This window comes from Equus przewalskii, chromosome 9, assembly GCF_037783145.1.
Source record: "Equus przewalskii isolate Varuska chromosome 9, EquPr2, whole genome shotgun sequence".
In the NCBI taxonomy this organism is placed as follows: Eukaryota; Metazoa; Chordata; class Mammalia; order Perissodactyla; family Equidae; genus Equus; species Equus przewalskii.
This window is the reverse complement of record NC_091839.1, coordinates 42,122,510-42,145,367: the sequence shown is the minus strand read 5'-3', so window position 1 is coordinate 42,145,367 and position 22,858 is coordinate 42,122,510. Positions and strand designations below refer to the sequence as shown.

The window sequence follows — 22,858 nt, the reverse complement described above, 5'->3', positions numbered from 1 at the left end:
TGGTTTGACCCTCTAGATCTGCAGTGTCCAGTACGGTAGCCACTAACCACACGTGGCTGTCTACATTTATATTTTAATTAAAATTACATAAAATTTAGCCCTCAGTTACATTAGCCACATTTCAAGTGCTCGGTCACCACACGTGGCTGGTGGTTACCATACTGGATGGCACAGACATGGAGCATTGCCATCATGGGAGAAAGTTCCAATGGACACAGGATTGCTCTGTGCCTTCCCGAGCACCAGCTAATGGATTTCCTCTTCGTGTTTGCAGTGCAGCTGTCTGCTTTGGGAAGTGAGGTGTACAGGAACGAGGAGAATCTTCAAGAGCTGCCTCGCGTTGTGACATGTCTGATCCCTCGCTCCAGTCCCTGCAGCATGAACAAGGTAAGAGGTACTTTAGGGAATCAGCCTTTTCGTCTTCTTTATGGTAATATGATTTTTCGTCGGTACGTAGTATCTTTCCATGGTGTGAGGAGGTTCCTTGTCCTGTCAGAAGCGTTCCAGAGGTTGGAGAGTTGTGTGACTGCAGTGAGCAGTGTTTACAGGCACGTTCACAGGAGCTGATGGCTACTCTACGGTTGTATAGTCTTCCAGAGATGTCACTTGTGTTTGTCAGAGGCCTCTGAGCAGCTGACATACTGGTTGTTAGTATAACTGCGTTGGCACGAATGTTAGATGATTGAGGCTCTGGAGCCAGACTGCCTGGGTTTAAATATCAGCTCTTCCATATGCTTGCTTTGATGGCCTTGGGCAAGTGGCTTAACTTTTCTGTAAGATGCTGGTTATAATGGTACCTCGACACTTCATAGGGTTGTTGTAAGGATAAGTGAGTTGATATGTGCACCAGTACTTAACATAGTGCCTGTCCACATTATAAGCATTTGTTAATATTTGCTATTTTTGTTTTTGATGTTGGGGACACAGTTGTCCCTTAGACATTGTTGCAAGAGAGTCTTAGGTGCGTCTGCAACATTTCTGTTTGTTCCCTCATTGATTTAGCAGGCAGCAGTTGGCTACAAGATGGACGCTCTGGAGCCTTCATGTACATCTGGAGATGTACAATGAATGAGGCTTGGGTCTTGCCTTCAGCAGGTAACAGACAATTCTGGGGCCACATGGCTAGTGTTCTAACAAAGTGTGCTAAGTTTGGCACACTCTGCTTTGGCAGACCAGGTTTGGTTCCTGGGCGCTGACCTACACCACTTGTCAGTAGCCATGCTATGGTGGCAGCTCACATACAAAAAAAAGACGAAGCTTGGCAACAGATATTAGCTCAGGGAGAATCTTCCTCAACAAAATGAGGAAGATTGGCAACAGATGTTAGCTCAGGGCAAATCTTCCTCAGCAAAAAAAAAAAGGGGGGGGGAAGAAGGAGGAGGAGAAGGAACATCCAATTCTAGGGGATCTGGAAACAACAATATAGAGGAGGCAACATTTTGAGTTGTATCCTGGATGATAAATGGTAATTTCTTGGATGCAGAAGTAGGGCAAGGCATTCCAGGTAAAGGACACAGCCTATGTTTAGACACAAAAGCATGTGAGAAAGTCTGGCATGTTTAGAGAACAACAAAGAGTTTGATACGGCTGGAGCAAGATTTCTCAACCTCGACACTATTGGTGTTTGGATTGGTAATTCTTTGTAGTGAGAGACTGTCTTCTATGTTGCATCCCCCTTCTATCACTTCATTAGTGACAACCAAACCCCTTCCCTGTGGCATTTTTTCTCATGGCCGTTCGTTGGGCCTTCTCAGGGGTGGCTGCTTTCTCTCATCAGAAGAGACCAGGAAAAAATAAGCAGTTGTTTTTTGAGAGATTTTCATTTGGCTGAGCCAGGCTCAAGAAAAGGAAATCTTGTGCTGACTTCTTTTTCCCCCTCTGGCTTAAACACTTAGCTTCAGGCAGTCTTTGAGAAGTGAGCTTTTGGAATATGGGAAGGTGGGCAGGTATTCTGCCCCAAAATCATGATTGGAGGGTGGGGAGCAGGGAGGAGAGCCATCATTGTGGTCATTGGAAAGCTTGGCTTCTATTATTTAGAGTTTGGAGTCCTGAAAAGCTAAGACAGCTCTTGGGAAATCTGATTGGCAAGCATGGTTTACTATGACAGCCCTGCCCTGAGCTTCTCCAGGGCGGTTCCAGACCTGATGTCATGGATTGACTCTTGATACCCAGCTGGGAACCAGACTCTTTAGAAATTTCAAGTGTCTCAGTAGGTGTGTCTGTTTCTTGGGAAGTTATGTTCTGCCTGAGTGACTCAATGAATGCTTTATTTTATATTATTTTAATTTAAAGTAGTGATTAAGCATGATGTGTAATGCTCATAGGTCAGCATTTTTCTTACGGTTTTCTTGGTGTAAGACAAAGAATAGGTCACTCTCTGGGAAACAGCTCTTCTCTGCACAAATAGAACCGGCGAATCGTCTTGCTGATTAGGATATGTGAGTTAGAATGCTGGAAATACTTTTGTGGGTGTGATTGATTTTTTAAGTGGATTTGTTCCTAGTAAATTGAAGGATTATGCATTTGAATTGATGCTCTCCTCTACCTTGGATATACATGAAATATTCTCCTTCCTTCCCAAGCCCCAGCTAATTAATGGGACACTTTTATGAGGGAAGTGTCAGGATAGAGGATGGCCACAGCATTCTTGGGTCCAGTGTTACTCCTGCGAAGCACCAGGACGATTCTGATCACAGTTAGGCCTTGACAGCTCTCTTTTGGGTCAATTAGAGACCATACCTCTAGAAAATACAGGAATGGCCCCCATGGCAAAAGTGATTGGCAGTTTGTCTGAGTAATTTAACACGGCTAATCTGGTGATCAGTGAACTGCCATCCACCTGGTAGCGACTTTATTCTTCACATTCTTGAACTTCTATCTGTGTCAGAGACTGAGGGAGCACCAGGAAGGGGTGCAGTTCTGGCCCTCAGATAGTTAGCATGCTGGTGTATTAGTGCTGGCAGAAGACAAAAAGAGGGCTTTCCCAAGCACAATGCTTGTCATGAACCTGGTGCCATTTCCTGAGTCTAGTGTTCATGGAATATGTCAGTTTGATATCCACCTCACAAAGTTTATACAGAATAGATACCCTCATGTTTATTCACGTTTTTGATATATTATAAACAGGCTTTACTGGTTGTACATTCTAGGCTTTATGTTCCCAGCCTTACGTGTTGAAGAAATTGTGGGTGCACAGATTTCCCCTGGGTACTCCTTCTCCCTGGCCTTTATGCAGACTTGAAGACCTCCTTTCCAGCTTTCATATTCTCCTTAGATCTCTCTGCAAGAGCTGACTTTCTGATCTTTATATCGATCAAAAACTTTATAATTAGAATTTAACTTTTAAATTTTGTCAAAAGTCTTCATCCTTTCTACTTTTTTGGTCATTCTCTTGTTAATATGTATAAATATATGTATATAATACACAGTCATGTGCCCCATAACAACATTTTGGTCAACAATGGACCACGTATACAATGGTAGTCCCATAAGATTAGTACCATGTAGTCTAGGTGTGTAGTAGGCCGTACCATCTAGGTTTGTGTAAGAACACTCTGTGATGTTCACACAACAGTGAAATCAATCCATGAAGCATTTCTCAGAACATATCCCCGCCGATAAGGGTTGCAAGACTGTGTTAGAAATTTTTGCTAGTAAGAAGGATTAATGTTATGAGTTTTTCTGTGTTGTCTCTGTGTTATCTGTGTAAAGAGAGGATTTTAGTGTGTTACTTAAAAAAAAAACAACCAGCCAAATGGGAGGCAGGTTGGACAGGATGGGTTTTGTAGAGGCAAATTGGGCAGAGTGATGTTTGTTCAGTAAATACCACTATTTAAATTCACGAAAACTACACTCACAGACAGTTTCTGTTCTGAAAGGACCTCTCCTTCCTAGCAGCAACCTTTGGGTTATGATCCTAAACTCTTTCCCTCATGGTCATTGTTTTCATGGAGGCATATTCCATGCTGTTCTCTGTCTTGAATTTATGAGGACACTCCATCTGATTGAAAAATAATTGATTTTTCCATTATTACACAGAATGCTCCCCTCCTTCCCCCCTACAGTGAAAAAGAATCTCCTTGAGAACTGTTTCTCCCTTGTTATGTTCAGCCAGATCTGACTGTTATTGCTTTGGACAAATGCCATAGTATCGAATGAAGTAGTGTCTCTTATCTCTCTTGGTGGGTGGACGCCACTGTTTTGCTTAATATGTGCCCAATAGAACTCCTTCTGTGAATATTTTCCAGTATTCAGCACTGTATCCTACTGTGCCAGGTTTGAGGCAGTTTCACCTTCACACTCACGTTAATATCTCTACAGTTAACTGAAAAGTAAAACTAAAATTTAGTTTCTGCCTTCATTGAGAGTTTTTACTTTCTCCTCCTTAATACGGAGCAGTGAAGTCCAGAGTTACCCCCGGCTCTCCCACCCAACACCTGGCATACACATTACTTCATTAGACATCGGCTCCTCCAACATGTGTCTATCAAGGGCATACTGTCTGCCGTGCACTGTGCATGCAGTACATCAGTGAGCAAAACGATGGTATGTGCCGTGAGAAGCTTTTGTTCTGACCAAGTTGAAGAGAGTCATCACATCCCAGAGGTTTAAACATAAACCTAATGTTAAAACTTTTTCCATTTTAAACTTCTTTCACTCGAAGAGCAAGTTAACAGAGCTACTGGATGCAGTATAAGGAATTGGTGAACAGTGAACATATGCGGTCTCTCTCTTCCCCTTTCTAGGACACTCTTGGTGGTTTCACCAGATGACCAGTCTGTATTTAATGAGTTTCCACTGTTGTTTTTGTGAAAGCAGTGACCAACTTCCCCCTCATGGCAGACTTTGAAGAAATACTGCATACTTCAAAAACTAGTGACGTGCAAGAAAATACAAATAAAAATTAAATGATCTTGGAGTAAGGAAGGCCTTATTAATTTCTAGCAGCAGAAATTGCAAAGGAAGAGAATGTATTTGATATGTAAAATCTCAAAATTTCTTTCCATCAAAAGACATTCTGAACTACCCTAAAACACAAAAGACAAGCCAGGATAATATTTACAACATGTAGCACAGAGACTTAACTTAGCTAATTTATTAAGAGCTGTTACAAATTAATCAGATAAGGATGATTGCTCTAATAGAAAATGGGCAAAGAACAGAAATATCAAACCAATAAAGGAAGAAGTATGATCAATAAATAACATAGAAGAAAATGTTTAACCTCCACAGTTATCAAAGAAATGCAAATTAAAATAATGAGATGGCATTTTCCACCTATGCTGTTGATGAAGATTTATAAACTTTACTCAGCGAAGGTAGGATTGGTACTGTCAGGCTCTCATACACAGTTAGTGAAAGAACACATTTCTCAAGGGGACTTAAACAATGTATATCAAAACCTCAAAAGTATGTATGTCTTTTTTTTTTTTGAGGAAGATTAGCCCTGAGCTGACATTTGCCTCCAATCTTCCTCTTTTTTGCTGAGGAAGACTGGCCCTGAGCTAACATCCATGCCTATCTTCCTCTACTTTATATGTGGGACGCCTGCCACAGTGTGGCTTGATAAGTAGTGCGTAGGTCTGCACCCGGGATCTGAAATAGTGAACCCTGGGCCGCTGAAGCGGAACGTGCGAACTTAACCGCTGCGCCACCAGGCCAGCCCCAGTACATATATCTTTTGACTCAAAAGTTTCATTTCTAGAACAGTTACTCAAAGAAAATTGCCATGAATGTATATAAAAATTTAGCAAAGACGATTATCACATATTATTACAACAGTAATTTTTTACAGATGGTAACCATGGTACAGCCATACAATAAAAGTACCAAGGAGGAATGGAAGAATATTTAATGACATAAAAAGATGTTCTAAATAAATTGTGAAGAAGGTGAATTACATAACAATATGTGCAGTTTGATCATTATTTCATTTTTTGAATAAAAGGTACAAGTCTGCTGACAGGAAAAAAGATTGCAGATGCACATCAAAATATTAAGAGCACTATCTTTGGGGCTGGCCCTGTGGCCTAGTGGTTAAGTTTGGCGGCCTGGGTTCACAGGTTTGGATCCCAGGCATGGACCTACACCACTCATCAGCCATGCTGTGGCTGCGTCCCACATATAAAGTGGAGGAAGATTGGCACAGATGTTAGCTCAGGGCTAATCTTCATCAAGTGAAAAAAGAGGAAGATTGGCAACAGGTGTTAGCTCAGGGAGAATCTTCCTCAGCAAGAAAGGAGAGAAAAAAAAGAAAATATTAAGAGCACTATCTTTTTGCATCTATGTTCTAAATTTTCTTTAGCAATGTGCATTCTTCCATACTAAAAATCATATTTTAAAATAAGGTATGAACTTCACTGTATTTTTTAAATATGCATGATAAAAAGACTGGAAGGATACTGCCCAGAATGTTGGCAATGGTTTTCTCAGAGGGTGGGTACATGGTATGCATTTGTTTCTTATTTTAAAACATATTTTTCAGTATTTTCAACTTTCCTACAATAAGTATTTGTGTATATGATTAACAATCAGAGAAAAGCAAGCATTTTAAAATAAATACTATTTTAGCTGTTTTGCATTTGAGGTACAACTGGTTGAAGCTATTTAGCGCGCAGATAGAAAAAAGAGAGAGAGCCATTGGTCAAAACAGAGGCTGGGACCTGGGAGTCGTTCTATTTGACATGTTACCAGGAAGGGGTATTTTAATGTACTAATGGTTTTGGGGCGGTAGTAAGTAGAGAAATGTTCTAGAAAGAGATACTGCCCTTTGATTCAGTGGCTCAAGTTTTTTTTTTTTTAAAGAGCGGGTTAATTTTATTTATTTTTTCTTCTTCTCCCCAAAGCCCCCCAGTACACAGTTGTATATTCTAGTTCTGCTAATTCAACATGGCCTGATGAGCGGTGCCATGTCTGCGCCCAGGATCCTAACGGGCGAAACCCTGGGCCGCTGAAGCGGAGCGCATGAACTTAACCACTCGGGCACGGGGCCAGCCCCTCAAAAAATTTTAAATGGACACTACATCCTCTTGCTCTCAGGTTGTGTCATTTCTTCATTCAGCTGTTCAGACGTTGCTGATGTGTGCAAGTTTAGACTTGTGGTTCTCGTAATAATACTAAGATATTTTTTGCCTTTTCCACTGTCTCTCTTTGTGTCCCCAGAATGTCTCAGTTTTCTCTTTTAATATGGTAAACCTTGATAGAAATAACTGACATAAACAAAAACTGCTTAAAGTCTGCAGTGCTTTTGAAGCACGTCCTGTGACAGGAGTTTGAGGAGCGCTGAGCTAGACCGTGCCTGCGTCCTAGACTTGGCAGTCCTTACTCGAAGAAGCAGCTGGGCCCTGGGCCCTGAGCAGTGAGTGCTCTGGACATTGTAGCACATCTCTTCTCACCTTCTACATCTCGAGGGCAAAACCGCCCTTAGTTTATTTTAAAAACTTCATTTTTATGGGGTTTGTGACGCTAAATGGGACGTTGTTAGCACAAACCCAGTGTAGCACCTGTGTTACCGTGTAAGTCAAATTCTGCTGATTGTGGGATGTATGGAAATGGCAAAGTTAGACCTCCAGTCTCTTCCATATGCATCGCACTGGGAAATTTAGTGAATTTTTAGGAAGGAAACAGGAAGATAATTCCCTTGTGAAAGCTATGGGAGAGCAAATTTAAAGTACAGTAAATGTAATCCAGTAGATGGTCACTTTGGCATGAAGTAGGAGGAAGACAAATTTAAAAGAATTAACTGAATTTGTTTATGCTTGTTCATCTTTAAAATGTGTCCATGTATATAACTTGTGTGCATAACTATATACAAAACGTATACACGCTATTTGAGAATTGCTCCCTAAGTTATGTAGAATTATCTCTTTATATAGTCATTTCTACCATGGAAGCAACAGCAGTGCTTGTTTCAGTCCCAAGGCTTCTCCTCATTTCTGCTTAACCAGAAACAGGTGAAGTAGGTTAAGTCAAGCAGGGCATAAGTTGAAACTCAGAACCTTTCTGTACAGAGAACTTGAGCGTCAGATGAATAATTCTGCTGGTGCCCCTGGAAGCCAGCTCCAGCCTGAGAAGGTGTGCACGCCCTGCAGTGTTCATGTGGACATGGCGATGCCTGGACTTCAGGGTGAAGGTGTCAGTGGCCCGACTTGACTTCAATCACGTCGGAAAAGATGAAGGACGGTCCGAACAGGTAGAAAGGCTGGACTTTAGGGTTAAGACCATAACGGCCGCAGAGCAGGAGAAGGGATATGTTTGGACATGACTGTAATATAATTTCAAGTGTGAGAGGCCTGGTTGTGAATCATGATAAGCTCTTTGACCACAGCTACTGGCCATAAAACAGGTTTCACTTGAAGGAAGGAGGATTCTCGGTCCCACTTTGTTCTTTTTAGGGGCACTTCACGCATTGCGATTGTTGGATTTGGAATCTTGTTCATCCTTATTTCTTGAGGATTTAAAGAGGAGTGCCTAGGATTTTCTTGATTAAAATAAGTATTGCTTTTTTTTTTTCATTGACGGACTGCTCCGTGCCAGCCTTCATGTGGAGCTTTAATTGAATGTTGACTGAACTGGTGGGTTCTCCTTCTATATCACCTTATTGAGCTCAGCCCACACGAGCCCGCAGCATAATTAGACAGGCCCTTTGGATGCGTGATGTGTGCTGCAACCTCTTTCTTTGATGCTGGTGGTGGCCGGGTCCCTGTAACAAAGAGACCAGTGGATTCTGGCCTTTGTGCGTCATGTGGAGGAATGCCTCTGTCTTCCAAGCCCTCAGGTCTTTCTCTCAATTAGTAGACCTTAATGGGTACAATTAAGTGACATCCTAGTTAGTTAATTGGTGATTGGAAACGTGACTATTTAGTTAGTTAATCTGTGACTTGCCCTTCTTTAGAATATTAACAATCAACTCGATTTGCCTGATTTTGTGATCATCTCAAACAGTGGGGTTGCTGTTTAAAGGGGAAATATGTAACTAAGAGATTATTTCCAACCCAGCTTATTAATTGGAGTACCTAATACTTTTAAGTTGCCTTTTTCCCCTTCGTTTTTGTGATATAGAGGCCATGTATCGTGTAGCTGTTTGCCGGTATTCTTTCCAGCTTCCTGTTATCTTTTGTCTCTGTAAAATAAGTCTAACATTATTGTTCTCCATAGGATGTTTGTGGAGAACATTGTGCTTTGGATGAATGCACATTATTGGCTTCATTTTTAAAAACCTCATACTGTGTCGTAAAATTAATAAATACTAGTTAGAGAAGGAGAGTTGCCTATTTAGAATATTAAAAGTACATAATTTGCAGAAATTCCTCAGTTAATGTTCAGAAGACATTTCTAGTCTCAAATGACAGTGTTTAGGTTTAAATGAAAACATTTAGATTTGATTAATCACAGCTTATATGTACTTCTGGTTTGTTTGTTTATTTTTTTTTGGAATAGTTTTATAACTTCTTACCACCCTCAGACTTTAATAAAGTGGCATTATTTTGAGACACTAGTCTCAGTGAGATATAAATCTAAGTGATTAATTAAGATAACCAACCCTAGCCAGAGAGGTAAAGTGTCATCACATGTCATAGTGATCAAGGAGCACCTGTTAATTAGAACAGAAGGAAAACTATAATGAGTTATGGGGAAAAATAAAACCATTGGGTGAAATTAGCAATATCTGCATCTCTTGTTCTTTCTTAAATCCAACCCATAAACAATTTGTTGTGACAGCTCTAGGCTGGGTTTATGGCATTTCGGATGAGATCTGACTGTAGCTAAAAATAGACACATGTATTGAAGATCAGAAGAGGAATATTAAACAATTGAAATTTTGTGAAAGACTGATGCTGTTTCATTGTAATAATTTCCCCAAAGGCACATTAGTAATGCTGCTAAATACAGACTTTAATAGACTTTAATAATGTGTACTTTAGAGGCCTGATACACAAAGGAATAATGTATAAAACATTCATTATGGAAAATTGCTACCTTTTTTATTTAATAAGAATCTGTTGAAACAAAACCATTGCGCTGCCTATGGCATTATATTCCTGGGTGTTAGCGGGCTGAAGAATAATTGCCACCTTCCCTTACATTTTTTTCACCTATTCTAGTCAAGTTACAGTCATATTTACTTATTTGTTCCACGAATGAAAATGGGGACTAAAAAAAGTACTTGCGTTGGTTGGACCCTTGTTCAGATTGTGGCCCAGCCTCTCATTACCTGCAAGTACCTTAACTTCAAACTTCCTTTCTTCATTTGCTGGCTGGGGATTGTTCTGCATACCCGGAAAAGTCGTGGTAGAAGGTAAATGTTGACACCATGGAGGCGCCCCAAAATAGGCACTCAATACACACTTGCTATTGCGATTACTTTCTGCATCCGTTTCTCTTTATATTGCTTGTCTCTATGGAGGACTGTTGGGGGGGAGCAGCAAGGGGGTTGAGAGTAGGAAAAAGCAATTAAAAAGAAGTGTCGGTAAGCAGCTCTGTGGCCAAGCCTTGCATTGGATTTCAATTTGATTTTAATGTGCTGCTGCTGAGAGCCATGCTGTTGAAAAAGAGCGAAGAGTAAGAAGCAGATGCTCTTGGAAGAACAGTGGGGCATTTATCTCTTTTAATGAGATAACATCATTAGAGTGACAAAGTGGCGAATCGATACTCGAAATGGACTGGTGCTCTCTTCCCCAAGTGCGCCGACTGTTACACTTCACAGCCTGAGAATCTGCGGAGTCACGGATTCTGTCTTATCTGTTATTGGAGCCACTGACTTTGATCTCGCAGAATAGATCTGCACCTTAGGGATCTCCACAGGAGTAGGAAAACGGACTAATTGGATAAATGAGAAAAATCTGGGGTGATTGATACGTTGCCCTGTAATCAAGGAACCTCAGAGAAAGGAGGCTGGGCTTCTTTTTTTTCCTTTGACTTCTTTAAATGGCTGTGCGTCCTGACTCCCGGCCCCTCCACCGGCTCTCCCTGCGCTCTGTGTGCTTCTTGGTGTAATGTCAGAAACACTAATCATGTCAGACTGTGACACGGACAGCCCTGACATTCACAACAAAGAGACAAGAAGGAGCGGGAGGAAGAGAGACTGCGGAGAAGGAAGGTGAGGAAAAACAGCAGAGGAAGTATTTCTTCTTGCACATAAAATTCATAGCTGCAAAATCACCAACCTTCTGGATATATCACATTCAAAGAAAATTAAGGAAGGAGCAGGGTGAATTCTGATGGAGATAAAACTGGGCTGGGAAGATTTTGTGCTACTTTTCCCCTCTTGTAGATTTCAGCGTGTAACCTATATTATAGTTGAGGTGGCTGTGATTTCTTCTCGCCAAGATAAAAAGTGTCATTAGAAATTGTTTCCCCTTCCATTACTCCAGTTTTTCTCTTTGAAACAAAGCAAAGTTAAGCATGGATCTTAGCAGGAAGCGTGTGCTCTCTAAGGTTTTCCATTTCCCAGATTCCCATAGTTTAATCTGAACAATAGCTGCTTCAGGAAAGAAGTCGTTGGTGAGGGATGTTTGCTGACCGTGACAAAGCTGCCTAAGGGGCCGTTCAGTGTCATCCTCCGGCTGCTTTCCCCTTGGCCTCTGCAGCACCTGCCAGCTGCCGGAAATGCTGATGTTACTGGCCCTTTGGAAAGGGCTGACTGTGGCCTGGTCTTCCAAACACCTTTGAGGTTTCCCTCTCCCTCAGGCACTTTCTCCATTTGGAATCGTTCTGGGGAGTGGTCTCTGGTCTCCGTCTTGGATCAGTGTGACCTGGAAACCTGCTGCCACATCTCACATGTGTTTTGAATCCAGCTGCTCTGATCTAAATTGAGCTCTGAGCTCAGGCTGAATCATCCTAGCTTTTCTATAAACACGAGAGCCCAGCTGCCAACTCAGCTTTTGAGGTACTTTGAGTTACAACTCTATGTCTTAGCTAGGATATCTGTCCTTCCACTTTTTCATCAAGCACCAAAAAGAAAAAAAAAGAAAATCAGAAAATGGAAAATGGTGTATTGATTCCATGTTAGTTACCCTATCATAAAGGAAGTGTATATTTTGTCTGTATTTGAGAGCAGAAGGTGTTACATAGTGACTTCTCTACAGATTGATTAAAAATAATATTGAGAATTTTAGGAAAAGCTGAGACCTCATTTTACAGTATTGTTGTCCTTGGTACCAAAGTAAAAATTTACACACTTGGGCCACTTGGGGGAAATGCTTCTCTGAATTTTCAAAAAAATATGTAAGTGAATTATAGCATAACTTAAACCATGTATAGCAACCTTGACATTGTGGCTTATTTAAAATTCTTGAGGAAATTCTATTTCTACTGGCAGAGGGGAGTAAATTTGTACCCTGGGGAGGATTTGGGGGAATTACCCCCAAATATCTTCCTCTAAACTCAAATTTTCTTTCAAGTTCCTTTTTATCCTAAAAATTTACATGGATGTTACATCGTTCTCTGTGACGTGTCTGTGGTTTTTTATGTAAGATAACTTTAAAATGTACTTGCCAGTTAAATTACTTAATCAAATCTTATATTCAGTAATTTAGCTGTTAGAACAAATAAGCCCTCAAAATTCAGTGGTTTGACACAATGAAAGTTTCCTTTCTTGCTAAAGTCTCAATCCAGTGTAAATCTTTCTGCTCAGTTAAGTGCTTTTATTCAGCAGTTGTTCAAGAATCCTGAACTCAGCCCCCTTCCATCTTCTGGCCTTACCATCTGTATTAGATTCTAGACTGCTGTAACAGAGGACCACAGACTGGTACCTTAAATAACAGAAATTTGTTGTCTCAAAGTTCTGGAGGCTAGAAATGCAAGATCAAAGTTGGGCAGGCTTGGTTCCTTCTGAGAGCTGTGAGGGAAGGATCTCATCCAGCCCATTCTCCTTGGCCTGCAGGTGGCCATCTTCTCCCTGTGTCTCTTCACATCATCTTCCCTCTATTCTTGTCTCTGTCCAGATTTCGCCTTTTTATAAGGACACCAGTCATATTGGAATAGGGCTCATCCTGTTCCAGTATGACCTCATCGTAACTAATTACATCTGTAATAATCCTGTTTCTAAATAAGGTCACTTTCTGAGGTACTGAGAGTGAGGACTTCAACATATGAATTTGGGAGGGGGGTACAGTTCCACCTTATACCATCTTTTGAGGGTTGTGATTGTCCACATCTGGCTGGTGAAAGGGAAAGAGAGCATGAAGAAGGAATACTCACTCCTTAACCACCATAGCCCTGATTCGACCTCTTTGCTCTCTGTATTCCATTGGTGAGAACGAGTCACATGGCTCCACCTGAATGCAGGGAGCCTGGGAAATGTAGTCCCTGGCTGAGTAGTGACTGTGCTAGATGGCTCTAGACACATGAGCCATCCCATCTTTCTAGGAAAAGATGTCATGTGTAGCCCGTAACTTACAGTGCTCCTGAGCGTGTCCGTCATAGTGTGCTAAGAGAAGTTTTCAGAGTATCCGAATTTGAAAATCCCATTCTAGCTGGGCTTGGAATGCTTTTCAATTAACACTCCAAGTATTTGTATGTAAATGAGTGCCTAAGGCTTACTGTTTCGTTTTCTTTAGAATCAATTATCTTCTCAAGGGTATTTTATTTACAGTATTAATGGGCGTTTTTTCTCCTTATGAAATGAGTGAAATCCAAATTAATGAGGTTTTACTCTCAGGTAAAAATTTAGTTTGTGGTTAGAATGGTTTCCTACAATACAGTAAGTTTTCTTGTTACATGTTCTATTATTAACTGAAAAATGATATGCATCCAAGAGGGGGAAAAGGGTATTTTGAGTGCAGGGGACAATTATATAACCTGCTGTGCTTATCTCAAATGGCTAGACTTTGGTATTTAATTATAAAAGTCTTGTCTCTCCTATCAGGTTAGTCATTATTTCAAAAGTTGAACGTGGGTTTTTATAAGTGACTAAGTAATTGCTTTGTATGCTCCTTTTCAATTGCAGTAAGAAGTTGTGAATTCTCTACATTTAGAACTACTAAAAATTATTTAGATTTGCCTGTTGAATAGGTTTATTCTAAAAAAGGACTTGGGAAGAAATTTCCACTGTAAATTTTTGGCTTCTCAAAGTAATTTGTAAATTTCCCATGAAAAAGATAGTGATAGCAATTTGAAAAGAATAAGTAGGTACAGTCTGAAAACTGGGTAGGTAGTGTGAAAACACATTAATACTGAACCATAGTATTTAATTTAAGTTTTTAGTCATGAAGTTCCATGTGAAGAAACCATTCTCTTGCTGTTTTATTGTTCTGTTACTTTAAAGCAGTGTTATCTAATGACTTCAAACCATCAATGGTACTATAGATTTCCTTTTGGTCAAAAAACCTGACTGTAGTACTTTAGTAAAGATGGTCATTTGAACAGGGGCCTTTTAATTTTTAGTGGTTATAGTTTTTAATACGTCAGAATAAATTAAAGCAAGAATTTGAGTCACTTTAAGAATGACTTAAATTCTCACTCATTTACATGTTATGAATTCAGGTTTTGGAGAAGGATCTCAGATGAAGTTTATCCTTATAGATATTTCATAAATAATCATTATTTTAACTGTTACCATTTTATTGAGTGCCTACATTTACCAGTATTGCACTAGCTTGTTTTATGAAAGACTATATTACTGCTAATTTTCACAGCCAACTTGCAGAGTAGGTAGTATTATTCCCACTTTACAGGACTCAGAGATGCTGAACCTCACGGGGAGGAACTCAGAGATGCTTAAGTAATGAGCCGAATATCACGTCTAGATATAGAAGATCCAGTATTTGAATTCTGATCTTACTGACTCCAAAACGCATGCACATTTTCATTCCATCACATTGTCTTGTAGGAGAGTATTTGTTGAACTGAATTTGAAATACAGTAAATGAATTTGCTAAGCTAAAAGTAAATGCTACATGCCAGGATGAATGTTTTAGTTCTTGAAAGAACAAGCCATTTGCAAATGAACAAATTAATGTAGTAGTTGGAAATTAGTTCTATCTAATCATTAAAGCAGCTCTCTAGAACTTGCTCACACTTTAGTAGACAACTACTTCCTAAATAAATGAGCAGTCCCTAATTCAGAATACTTCTTAAACATCCATTATGTGGCTAACTTAGAGTTCTTTAGAACTCCAGTAAGGTTCCTGAAAACTGATTTCTAACTCATACTCTCACATTTGGCCCCGTTCTGCATGTGCTCAGGTTGTGTGGGTTTTATTGATTCGCAGAGGCAAACACAGAAAAAGGCAAGCTTGAACCGTGGGTGGGCCTGGCCTGAGCGCAAGATAAAGAGGACCTGCCTGTTTTCCAGTGAGAAGCTCAGCTAGAACCCTAAGATAAAAGGAAGGTATCTTCCTCTCAAAACATTTCACCTTTTCACCTTTCCTGGCAACATGATAAGCCTGACTTCTGATGAAAAGGATGATTTGGAGTTTTGAGGGGCATCTACGTCATTTTCAGTTTCATCCCATTTACTCTGTTGATGGTTTCTGCCCTATGACTGTGGCCACGTCACGTCACCTGTTGGAAACTTGGTGTCTCCATATGTGTGATGAAGCAGTGGCAGTAGCTTGGAAGTTGTGAGCCTGGTGTCTTTGCCTAGGTTGGCTTCAGGGGGTATCTGTAAAATGCTAGGAGTTGAGTCTGATATTTGATGCACATATGCATTTTTCTGGAGAAAATGGTCCATAGCGTATTACGTCAGATTCTCCAGGGCTTCAGCACACAAAGAATAATCTGGCCTATTGATGATCTCTGAAGTTTGTAGGGACTCTAGCATTCTAGTTTTCTATAAATTTTATTATGCACAGGGTATCCTGGGCAGGATAGATGAGAAGATGAAAGGATTCTGCCTCCTTTCTGCAGGATGACATGTCAGGGAAACTCGGAGTGTTTTTATTGGAGACAACTTCTGTTCTCTTCCGTAAGACGAGTGTTCTGTGTATAGTAAATGTTCAATAAATGTTTGTGGATGATGACAAAATTCTGTTACTAGCAGCAGAGCAGAAATAGTCAATTAATTAGAAGTGAGTCAATTTTGGTGATGAATGAACATTTTTTTCAGGCCTGAACATTTCTTGTAGTTCTCTACAATGATAGTTTAAAGAATCATTTAAAATAGCACTTTCTTATGCGAAATCTCAAACACTTGGACTATTAGTCCCTAAAGGATGTTCAGAGTTAACAGATAGAGTCCCACGGTGGGGAAGCAGAGGCCCAGAGGTAAGGAGATGTACAGAGTTGCTCTGCTCAATTCTTTTGCTGTCCTACCTTCTGTGTGGGAAGCATATTGTCCTGCCAGAGAGCCTTCTCGTATGTGTCATGGCTCAGCAGATTAACCAGCTTGAAGCAAGAGTCCTGTTGCTCAGCAAATAAACGGATGGGAGAATAAGACAAGCACCCTAGCACCTCCTCCTGATAGGGAAGAAAGGAATTAAGTAGCATCCTGTGTCCAGCTGTTCAGTTTGAATCTAATGGAAGTCCACTCTTGAATGTGACTCGTGCATTGAACCATCCACTACTCTCCAGAAAATCCCAGTTCAATTAAAACAAACAGAAACACTATTTCTTGGATGCTTAGATATGCCTTTCAAAAAATAAGTGATGCTTACCTACGTTATTACTTCTCTCCAAAAATTATAGTTCTTTTTTTCTGTTGGTGGGTTTTAAAAATTTGCTTTTGACTCAATATAAATGTCTATGTGTGTGTGTTGCAACTATTTACTCTCTCAGCTTCAGTTAAAATTTAAGCATCTTGGCTCTGCTTTCTTTGGAAACTTTGTAAAAGGAGAGTAATCGTGGTAGGGCACAATAATATTTTAATTTGCCTTCAAAGTTGCTATGAACAATCACTGTTAAGATTTATTCTCTAAGCCAAGCCAGCAATTCAAGGTCAAGAGCAGGTAAAATGTTCAGAGCTAGCCTTTGGAAATTGATTTTATTTTGTTTATTTGTTAATTAATGCTAAAAACATAGAGAGCCTCCTTTTGTTGTATTTTTCTTTTTTTCATTTTAGGACTACCAGTCCTTATGGCACTTTGATGATTATAAATTACTTTTTAGAACTGTCTGGGCTGGATTGGTCGTATGAATTAATTATATCAAATTTTTCAGTATGAACACACAAAAAAGTATAAAATATTATTAACTATATTCTTTGACTTAGTTTCCTAGGATAGTTTTACAAATTAATGTCTCTTAGTCATGAATGAGTATACAGAATAGCACATGGTTTTCCACTATATGTAGTTATGTATATATTTTTAATAGATATAAATAAAGTAGTACCCATGTACCATAATGAACACCCTCAAAATTTGAATTTCAAGGAACAGTGGCAGAAAATATCACTTGAAACCGAAACTCTCAGACAACAACATAAAAATGGCTGAGATTATCTATGTGTAAAATTCCCAGAGGGTAATCCACACTTAGACAGATCCGTGGTTTGTCTACCCACTTTTTGATATCCTATCAACAAAAATCAAAATAAATGTGGATAATGCTAACTAAACTTAACGTTTCAGAAATTACAGTGTGTTAATATCGGAAGCAAACAGCTGGCTACTGGTCTGTGTGGCAGCCACCAGAAGTAGTTGAGCAGCCTGAAACCTGTAGAGATGGTCCTGATTATTGCAGACCAGTTGCCAGCTATATGTTGCCAATACATTGTAAGTCTGTAGGTTTAATGACACCAACCTGGGATTACTTACTCCCTTGCCAGCAGTTCTGAACTTAACATTTTCCCAATAGTGAGACCCCTGGCCCCAGCAGTGGGGATGGGGTTCCGTCAGAAGCTCTACTTCTCTTGACTGTGTAACCTCAGCCAGGTCCCTCAGCATCCCCAGGCGGCAGGTTCCTCAGCTCTAACATGTACACAAAAGGTACTTACTTCGAAGGTTTGTTGTGTGAGTTACGTGAAATCACTAATGTGAAAGTGCCTAGGACAGATCCTGACTCATGGTAGGCTCTCAGTAAATGTTTTAATTAAAAAATAATAATAATCTGCCCCCAGTGGTATGCTCTTCCGGGAAATTATATTTTTTAGCGTAGATTCATAAGTAAGCATTCCAAGTTATCTGTCCAGTCTGGCTTTTATGAAAGACTTTGGGTGGAATGAACTCTGTGTGACCAGATACACACGATCTCTCTTTCGTGCAAAGCTGCGTCCTCAGTGGGCCTGGCCTCCTAGTGACCCGTGAGTTGGCAGGAGTGAACCCCTTAGAAGAGACTCTGAAGTACTCAGCTGGCCTCCTCGGCTTCGTTCCTACAAAATGGGTGTTAGTCCCTGTCAGAGTTTTGTAGATTGGGTTTTAAGTGTTTCTTTCTTTTGTTTTTAAGAGGACCAAAAAATTAACTATATGCATGTACCATAGCAATTGAGAGAAATACGAATCCCAGTCGCAATGTATTTTTCAGATGCTGTTAACTGGGTTTATTTTTACTTTGACAGATACTTCCGTTTAGGGGGTGCTTTCCACAGACAGATTCTATTGTGCAATAGAAAATTCGGTAAATTTTGCCTCTAGGTTTCCTCCAGATCTCTCAGGTGACCACACCCAAGCCTCTGTATTGCTGTGTTCTCAATAAGAGACTTGAGTTACTTTAATCAATGATCTTAGTTTCCCTCAGGAGGTTTTTGTTGGCAGAATTTGTAATCTGTTTTAATAGGACATCATGCTTAATATAGGGGAGGACCAACTAGGAATGTGCAACAGACTCAAATTAAAAGTGGCATAAATGTGTTTATCCATTGCTTTTGATTTCACCCTTCATTAGCCTCCCTGAAGTCAACATGTGTCTTAATGGTTAAGAGTTTGCACCTTGGACATCATCAGACCTGGGTTCAAATCCCAGCTCTGCCACAGAGGAGCCCTGAGACCTTGGACAAGCTCCCTGACCTCTTGCTAAGCCTATCATCTCTAAAATACTGTTGGAAACACTCACCTCCCAGGGCTCCTTGGAGGATTAAGTTAGATCATGCCCATATACTCTTAACAGCATCTGGTAAACACTTAGTAAATGTTAGCCATTGTGATGGGGTGGGGGAGGGCTGATGACAGAGTTCTCAAAAGTGACTTCTCTGTTTCAATTTAATAAGCACCTCGGATTTCACATTTGCCTGCCTGCCTATTTCATGATAACTTTGAAAGGAACTGACTCATTTGGGCCAAATTTGATACTTGTATTTTAAATTTCTATTAAGAATATCAACTACTTGGGGCTGGCCCCGAGACCGAATGGTTAAGTTCACGTGCTCCGCTTCAGCGGTCCAGGGTTTCACTGGTTCGGATCCTGGGCGCGGACATGGCACCACTCATCAGGCCATGCTGAGGCGGCATCCCACATGCCACAACTAGAAGGACCCACAACTAAAATACACAACTATGTACCAGGGAGCTTTGGGGAGAAAAAGAAAGAAAAAAAATCTAAGAAAATAAAGAATATTAACTCCAAATACTGACAACCATTTGTATCTTCTGGTAGTAAAAAAAATTAAAAGCTACTTTAATCTTGAGAGTGACTTCAAATGTTATAGTAACCTTGCTTATGAAGCACTCGGAGGGGTCTAGAAAATACTGTAAATGGAAGCTGCTCCATTGGTTATGCCTCCAATGTTATATGAGTGGTTTGACTTAGGGCTGTTTGTTTATTAAGTAGAAAAACTCTTTTGTGTCTCTCTATTAATTCCAGAGGCTGAGTCAGTGGTGATTCCAGTCGTTGAATTAATGTGGAAATCAAACTCTAAACTAATCCTATGCACATCCATTATGTACCACTGAAGTGGGCTAGAACAGAGAAAATTACAGTACTGTTTCTCTCTCCACTTTAAATATGGTAGAGGGCCAGTCTTCTCTATGAATGTGCGTGCTATGTAAAAAGTAATTTTTAAAAGGGGAGAAAGGATACATGTTCTTAGTCTGTGTCCCTATCCAGGCATCAGTGACACTAAGGGATTTTCCAAGCTAACTACTAGAGTGAACAAGAACCAGGTGCATTTGCATAATCATCATAAAAATTATGTTCTCCCTGCGTTTTTAATGGAACCAAACATTGCACAGAATTAGACACAACGTTTGCTCTCTGGGAGTTTAAGTGTAAGACAGAAGATACTAATGTATGTAGACGTGAAGACACATTCATGTTAACATTTTAGAAGCATTATGGATGGTCCTATTTTGTGTCTTTGCAGCCCTGCTCAATCCAGGTAACCCATCCGGGGGTTCTCCATGTCAATTCATCCATGGGATAATTTCTTTTTAATTAAATAACATGTTTTTCTTGACTATGAAACTAATACAAGTTCATTTTAGAAAAACTGGAAAGTAAAGTATACAGAAAAAACAAAAATCACATATAATTCCATTACCCAGAGAAAACTAATCCAGTGTTATATTTTAGTGGCATTTTTAATGTTTCTGTATATTTTAAATAATTGAGATCTATTTATACAGTTGTTTTGTGCTATTTTCACTTCACATATCTGCGTGTTTTCATATTAAATATTTTTTAAAACCTAATTTTAGTAGTGTTATGATATTAGGATAATTTGAAAGTTGAGAATCCAGCTTCTGGTCCCCTGAAACAGTCATTTAGTGTGTAAAATGTCAAGTGATCATTCTAACTGTTAACCAGCCCATCCAGACCTGTTTCCGAAACAGAACTATTGTTCACCTAAAGTGGAAACTCACCCAGCTCTGCATATTTCCTCATGCTGGGTTGCTGTTCTGTGTCTATCTTTCCTCATTGACTTATCAGGCTCCATGCACACATGCACATTTGTTTATGGCAGTCTTCCTGATATGCAGCCACGGCATGGGTTTTGGAAAACTGCCCAGCTACATACCATACATACCGGCTGACATTCAGCTTCTGGTAGCTAATTGGGTACTCTTAACTCCTTCCATCTCTGAAGAGCCCACCCTATAGTGCCACCGAGCACACAGCTAACACACTCACTGATTCTCTGGGTGTTTATAGTCATGCACACAAATGAAAAGAGGTGTATTGGGCCAAGCATTGTAAAAGGTTTGGGGTCACTTGTAAAAATCACCAGCTGTCTGTTTGCCACCTACTTACCCATACCATAAACAAGTGCTTGAGTTCGTACTCCTTCAAGCTTAAGATGATGTTTCTTGAAGCATCTTGGAAGCAAGTGGAGTCTGAAGGGATTTCCAAGGAGCGACAGAGACTGGTCGGTAGATGATCCCCCTGGGCTGGAGCTCACCCCTTATGTTAGAAAGAGTCACCTCATCATCCCTGAAGACATCCCTTTTCAGAAAACTTCTTCTGGTCCTCCCACTTTCCCCCAGGAGCCTGGCTCTTGCTCATACCTGTTATGTTTCTGGTGGCCAGTGAGCATCAGGATGGAAAGTCCAGTCTGGCTAAGTGGTAGGGAAGGAATGCAAAGGGGCAGATGGAGGGAGGTTATGCAGAGTAGTAAGATTGCATATGAATATTGGATGAGATTCAGAATCTTTCCATTATCTCTACGAACACTTACATTTTTTCTCCAAAAAAGATGCTTACTCCCTTACATCAAACCTTTTGTATATGCAGGAATCCAAAGAAGAAATATTCACAATAACAGCATACCAGGAAAAGGGAGCCTAGATAAACAAGAGATGTTAAAGGGACATTCATTCTATTTACAAATATCTCCAGTGAGCATGTGTCAGTGATTAATCAGAGCTTTCTTGCCTGGCACTTTCTAAAATGATATCATTATCTTGCTTGCTATTTCAGGAGTTCCAGGAATACCTTGCCTGTGGGTCAGGGTCCTTGGTTTCATATAAACAACTCAGAAGAGCCCTTTATAATTTCAGAAAAAGAGGCAAAAAGAGAAGAAATTGCTATACAAGTTACGTGGACAAAAAATAAATTGGCAACATTCCTCTCCTAACACACAGACACTGGGAGAAGTCGAAGTCATCCTCTGCCACCTCTCGTGGTTAAATGTTGTTTATTTGTTTCCCCTCAAACCACACTGAATTGAATCTCTTAGTAGACTAAGGCACCTTGGAGACTCCTGTGGGAGACCGGAGTACATGCTTAATTGCTTCATGGATGATGTGAAGTCTTGGAATGAAATCTAGCCATCGCTCATTAAGGAGCTTGGCTTATTAAACCTTGACAGCTAACAGAACTCAGCCAAACATCTCTGATTACAGGCAGCTCCCAGAGCCCCAGGAGTTGGTCAGGATGAACTGGAAAGTAGAACGAGTTACTACAGTACATCAGTTTCATCTGTTTGAACTTTTCCTAAAATCTAAGAATGACAGAAGAGGGATTTGCCAAATGCTTTTCCCACTTTCCTTCATTGATGGCATTAGGAACAAATAAATGACCACTTTCTTAATCGGGATGCTGTTCACTTTTATTGGCAAGAATTATGAGTTTTTAAAAAAACTTTTTGGCTTGCTTCAGTCTATTTATGCTAGATAATAAGCAATATGCATGTTATTAGGTATGTTCAAATTTCACAGATCTTGCTTCTCACAGCAGGGACCTGCAGTCAGCATTTTCAGGTATGAACATGTAATCAAGACACAAACTCCACAAATCAGCATCTACTTCAAAACTGGTGTCGACATAAACATATGTCAGGTTGATTGATTTGCTGTTTGCTCCATTCCACAGATCAGATAATGTCTCTGAAAGTGAGTACATTCAAAGTGTTATATAAACATCAGCCATTATTATTTCTGTAAATAATCTCACACTTAGGAGGTAAAGGTTGGTCTGAATTAGAGAAGAGGCATTCCGTATGTGTATGCACACAATGCATACACACACTTCACACTCTAGGTGTGCTTTGACGCCTAAAGCCAACATTTGAAAGGGTTTTCAGAACTTCAGAAATTTGTCCTGCTGT

The 22,858-nt window shown here is 40.1% G+C and overlaps 1 protein-coding gene across 5 annotated transcripts in view; it reads left to right on the top strand.

Annotated features, from left to right (window-relative positions):
• The window catches only part of BACH2 (BTB domain and CNC homolog 2), a 330,646-nt gene that overhangs the window by 78,427 nt on the left and 229,361 nt on the right, over window positions 1-22,858 (top strand). For all 5 annotated transcript variants that reach the window (XM_070559166.1, XM_070559168.1, XM_070559165.1 and 2 more), the window contains exon 2: window positions 275-387. Coding sequence is in view for 2 of the 5 variants with exons in the window: in XM_070559164.1 (XP_070415265.1) it covers window positions 275-387 (113 nt within the window). In the remaining 3 variants the exon portion in view is untranslated. The remainder of the gene's footprint in view (window positions 1-274; window positions 388-22,858) is intronic.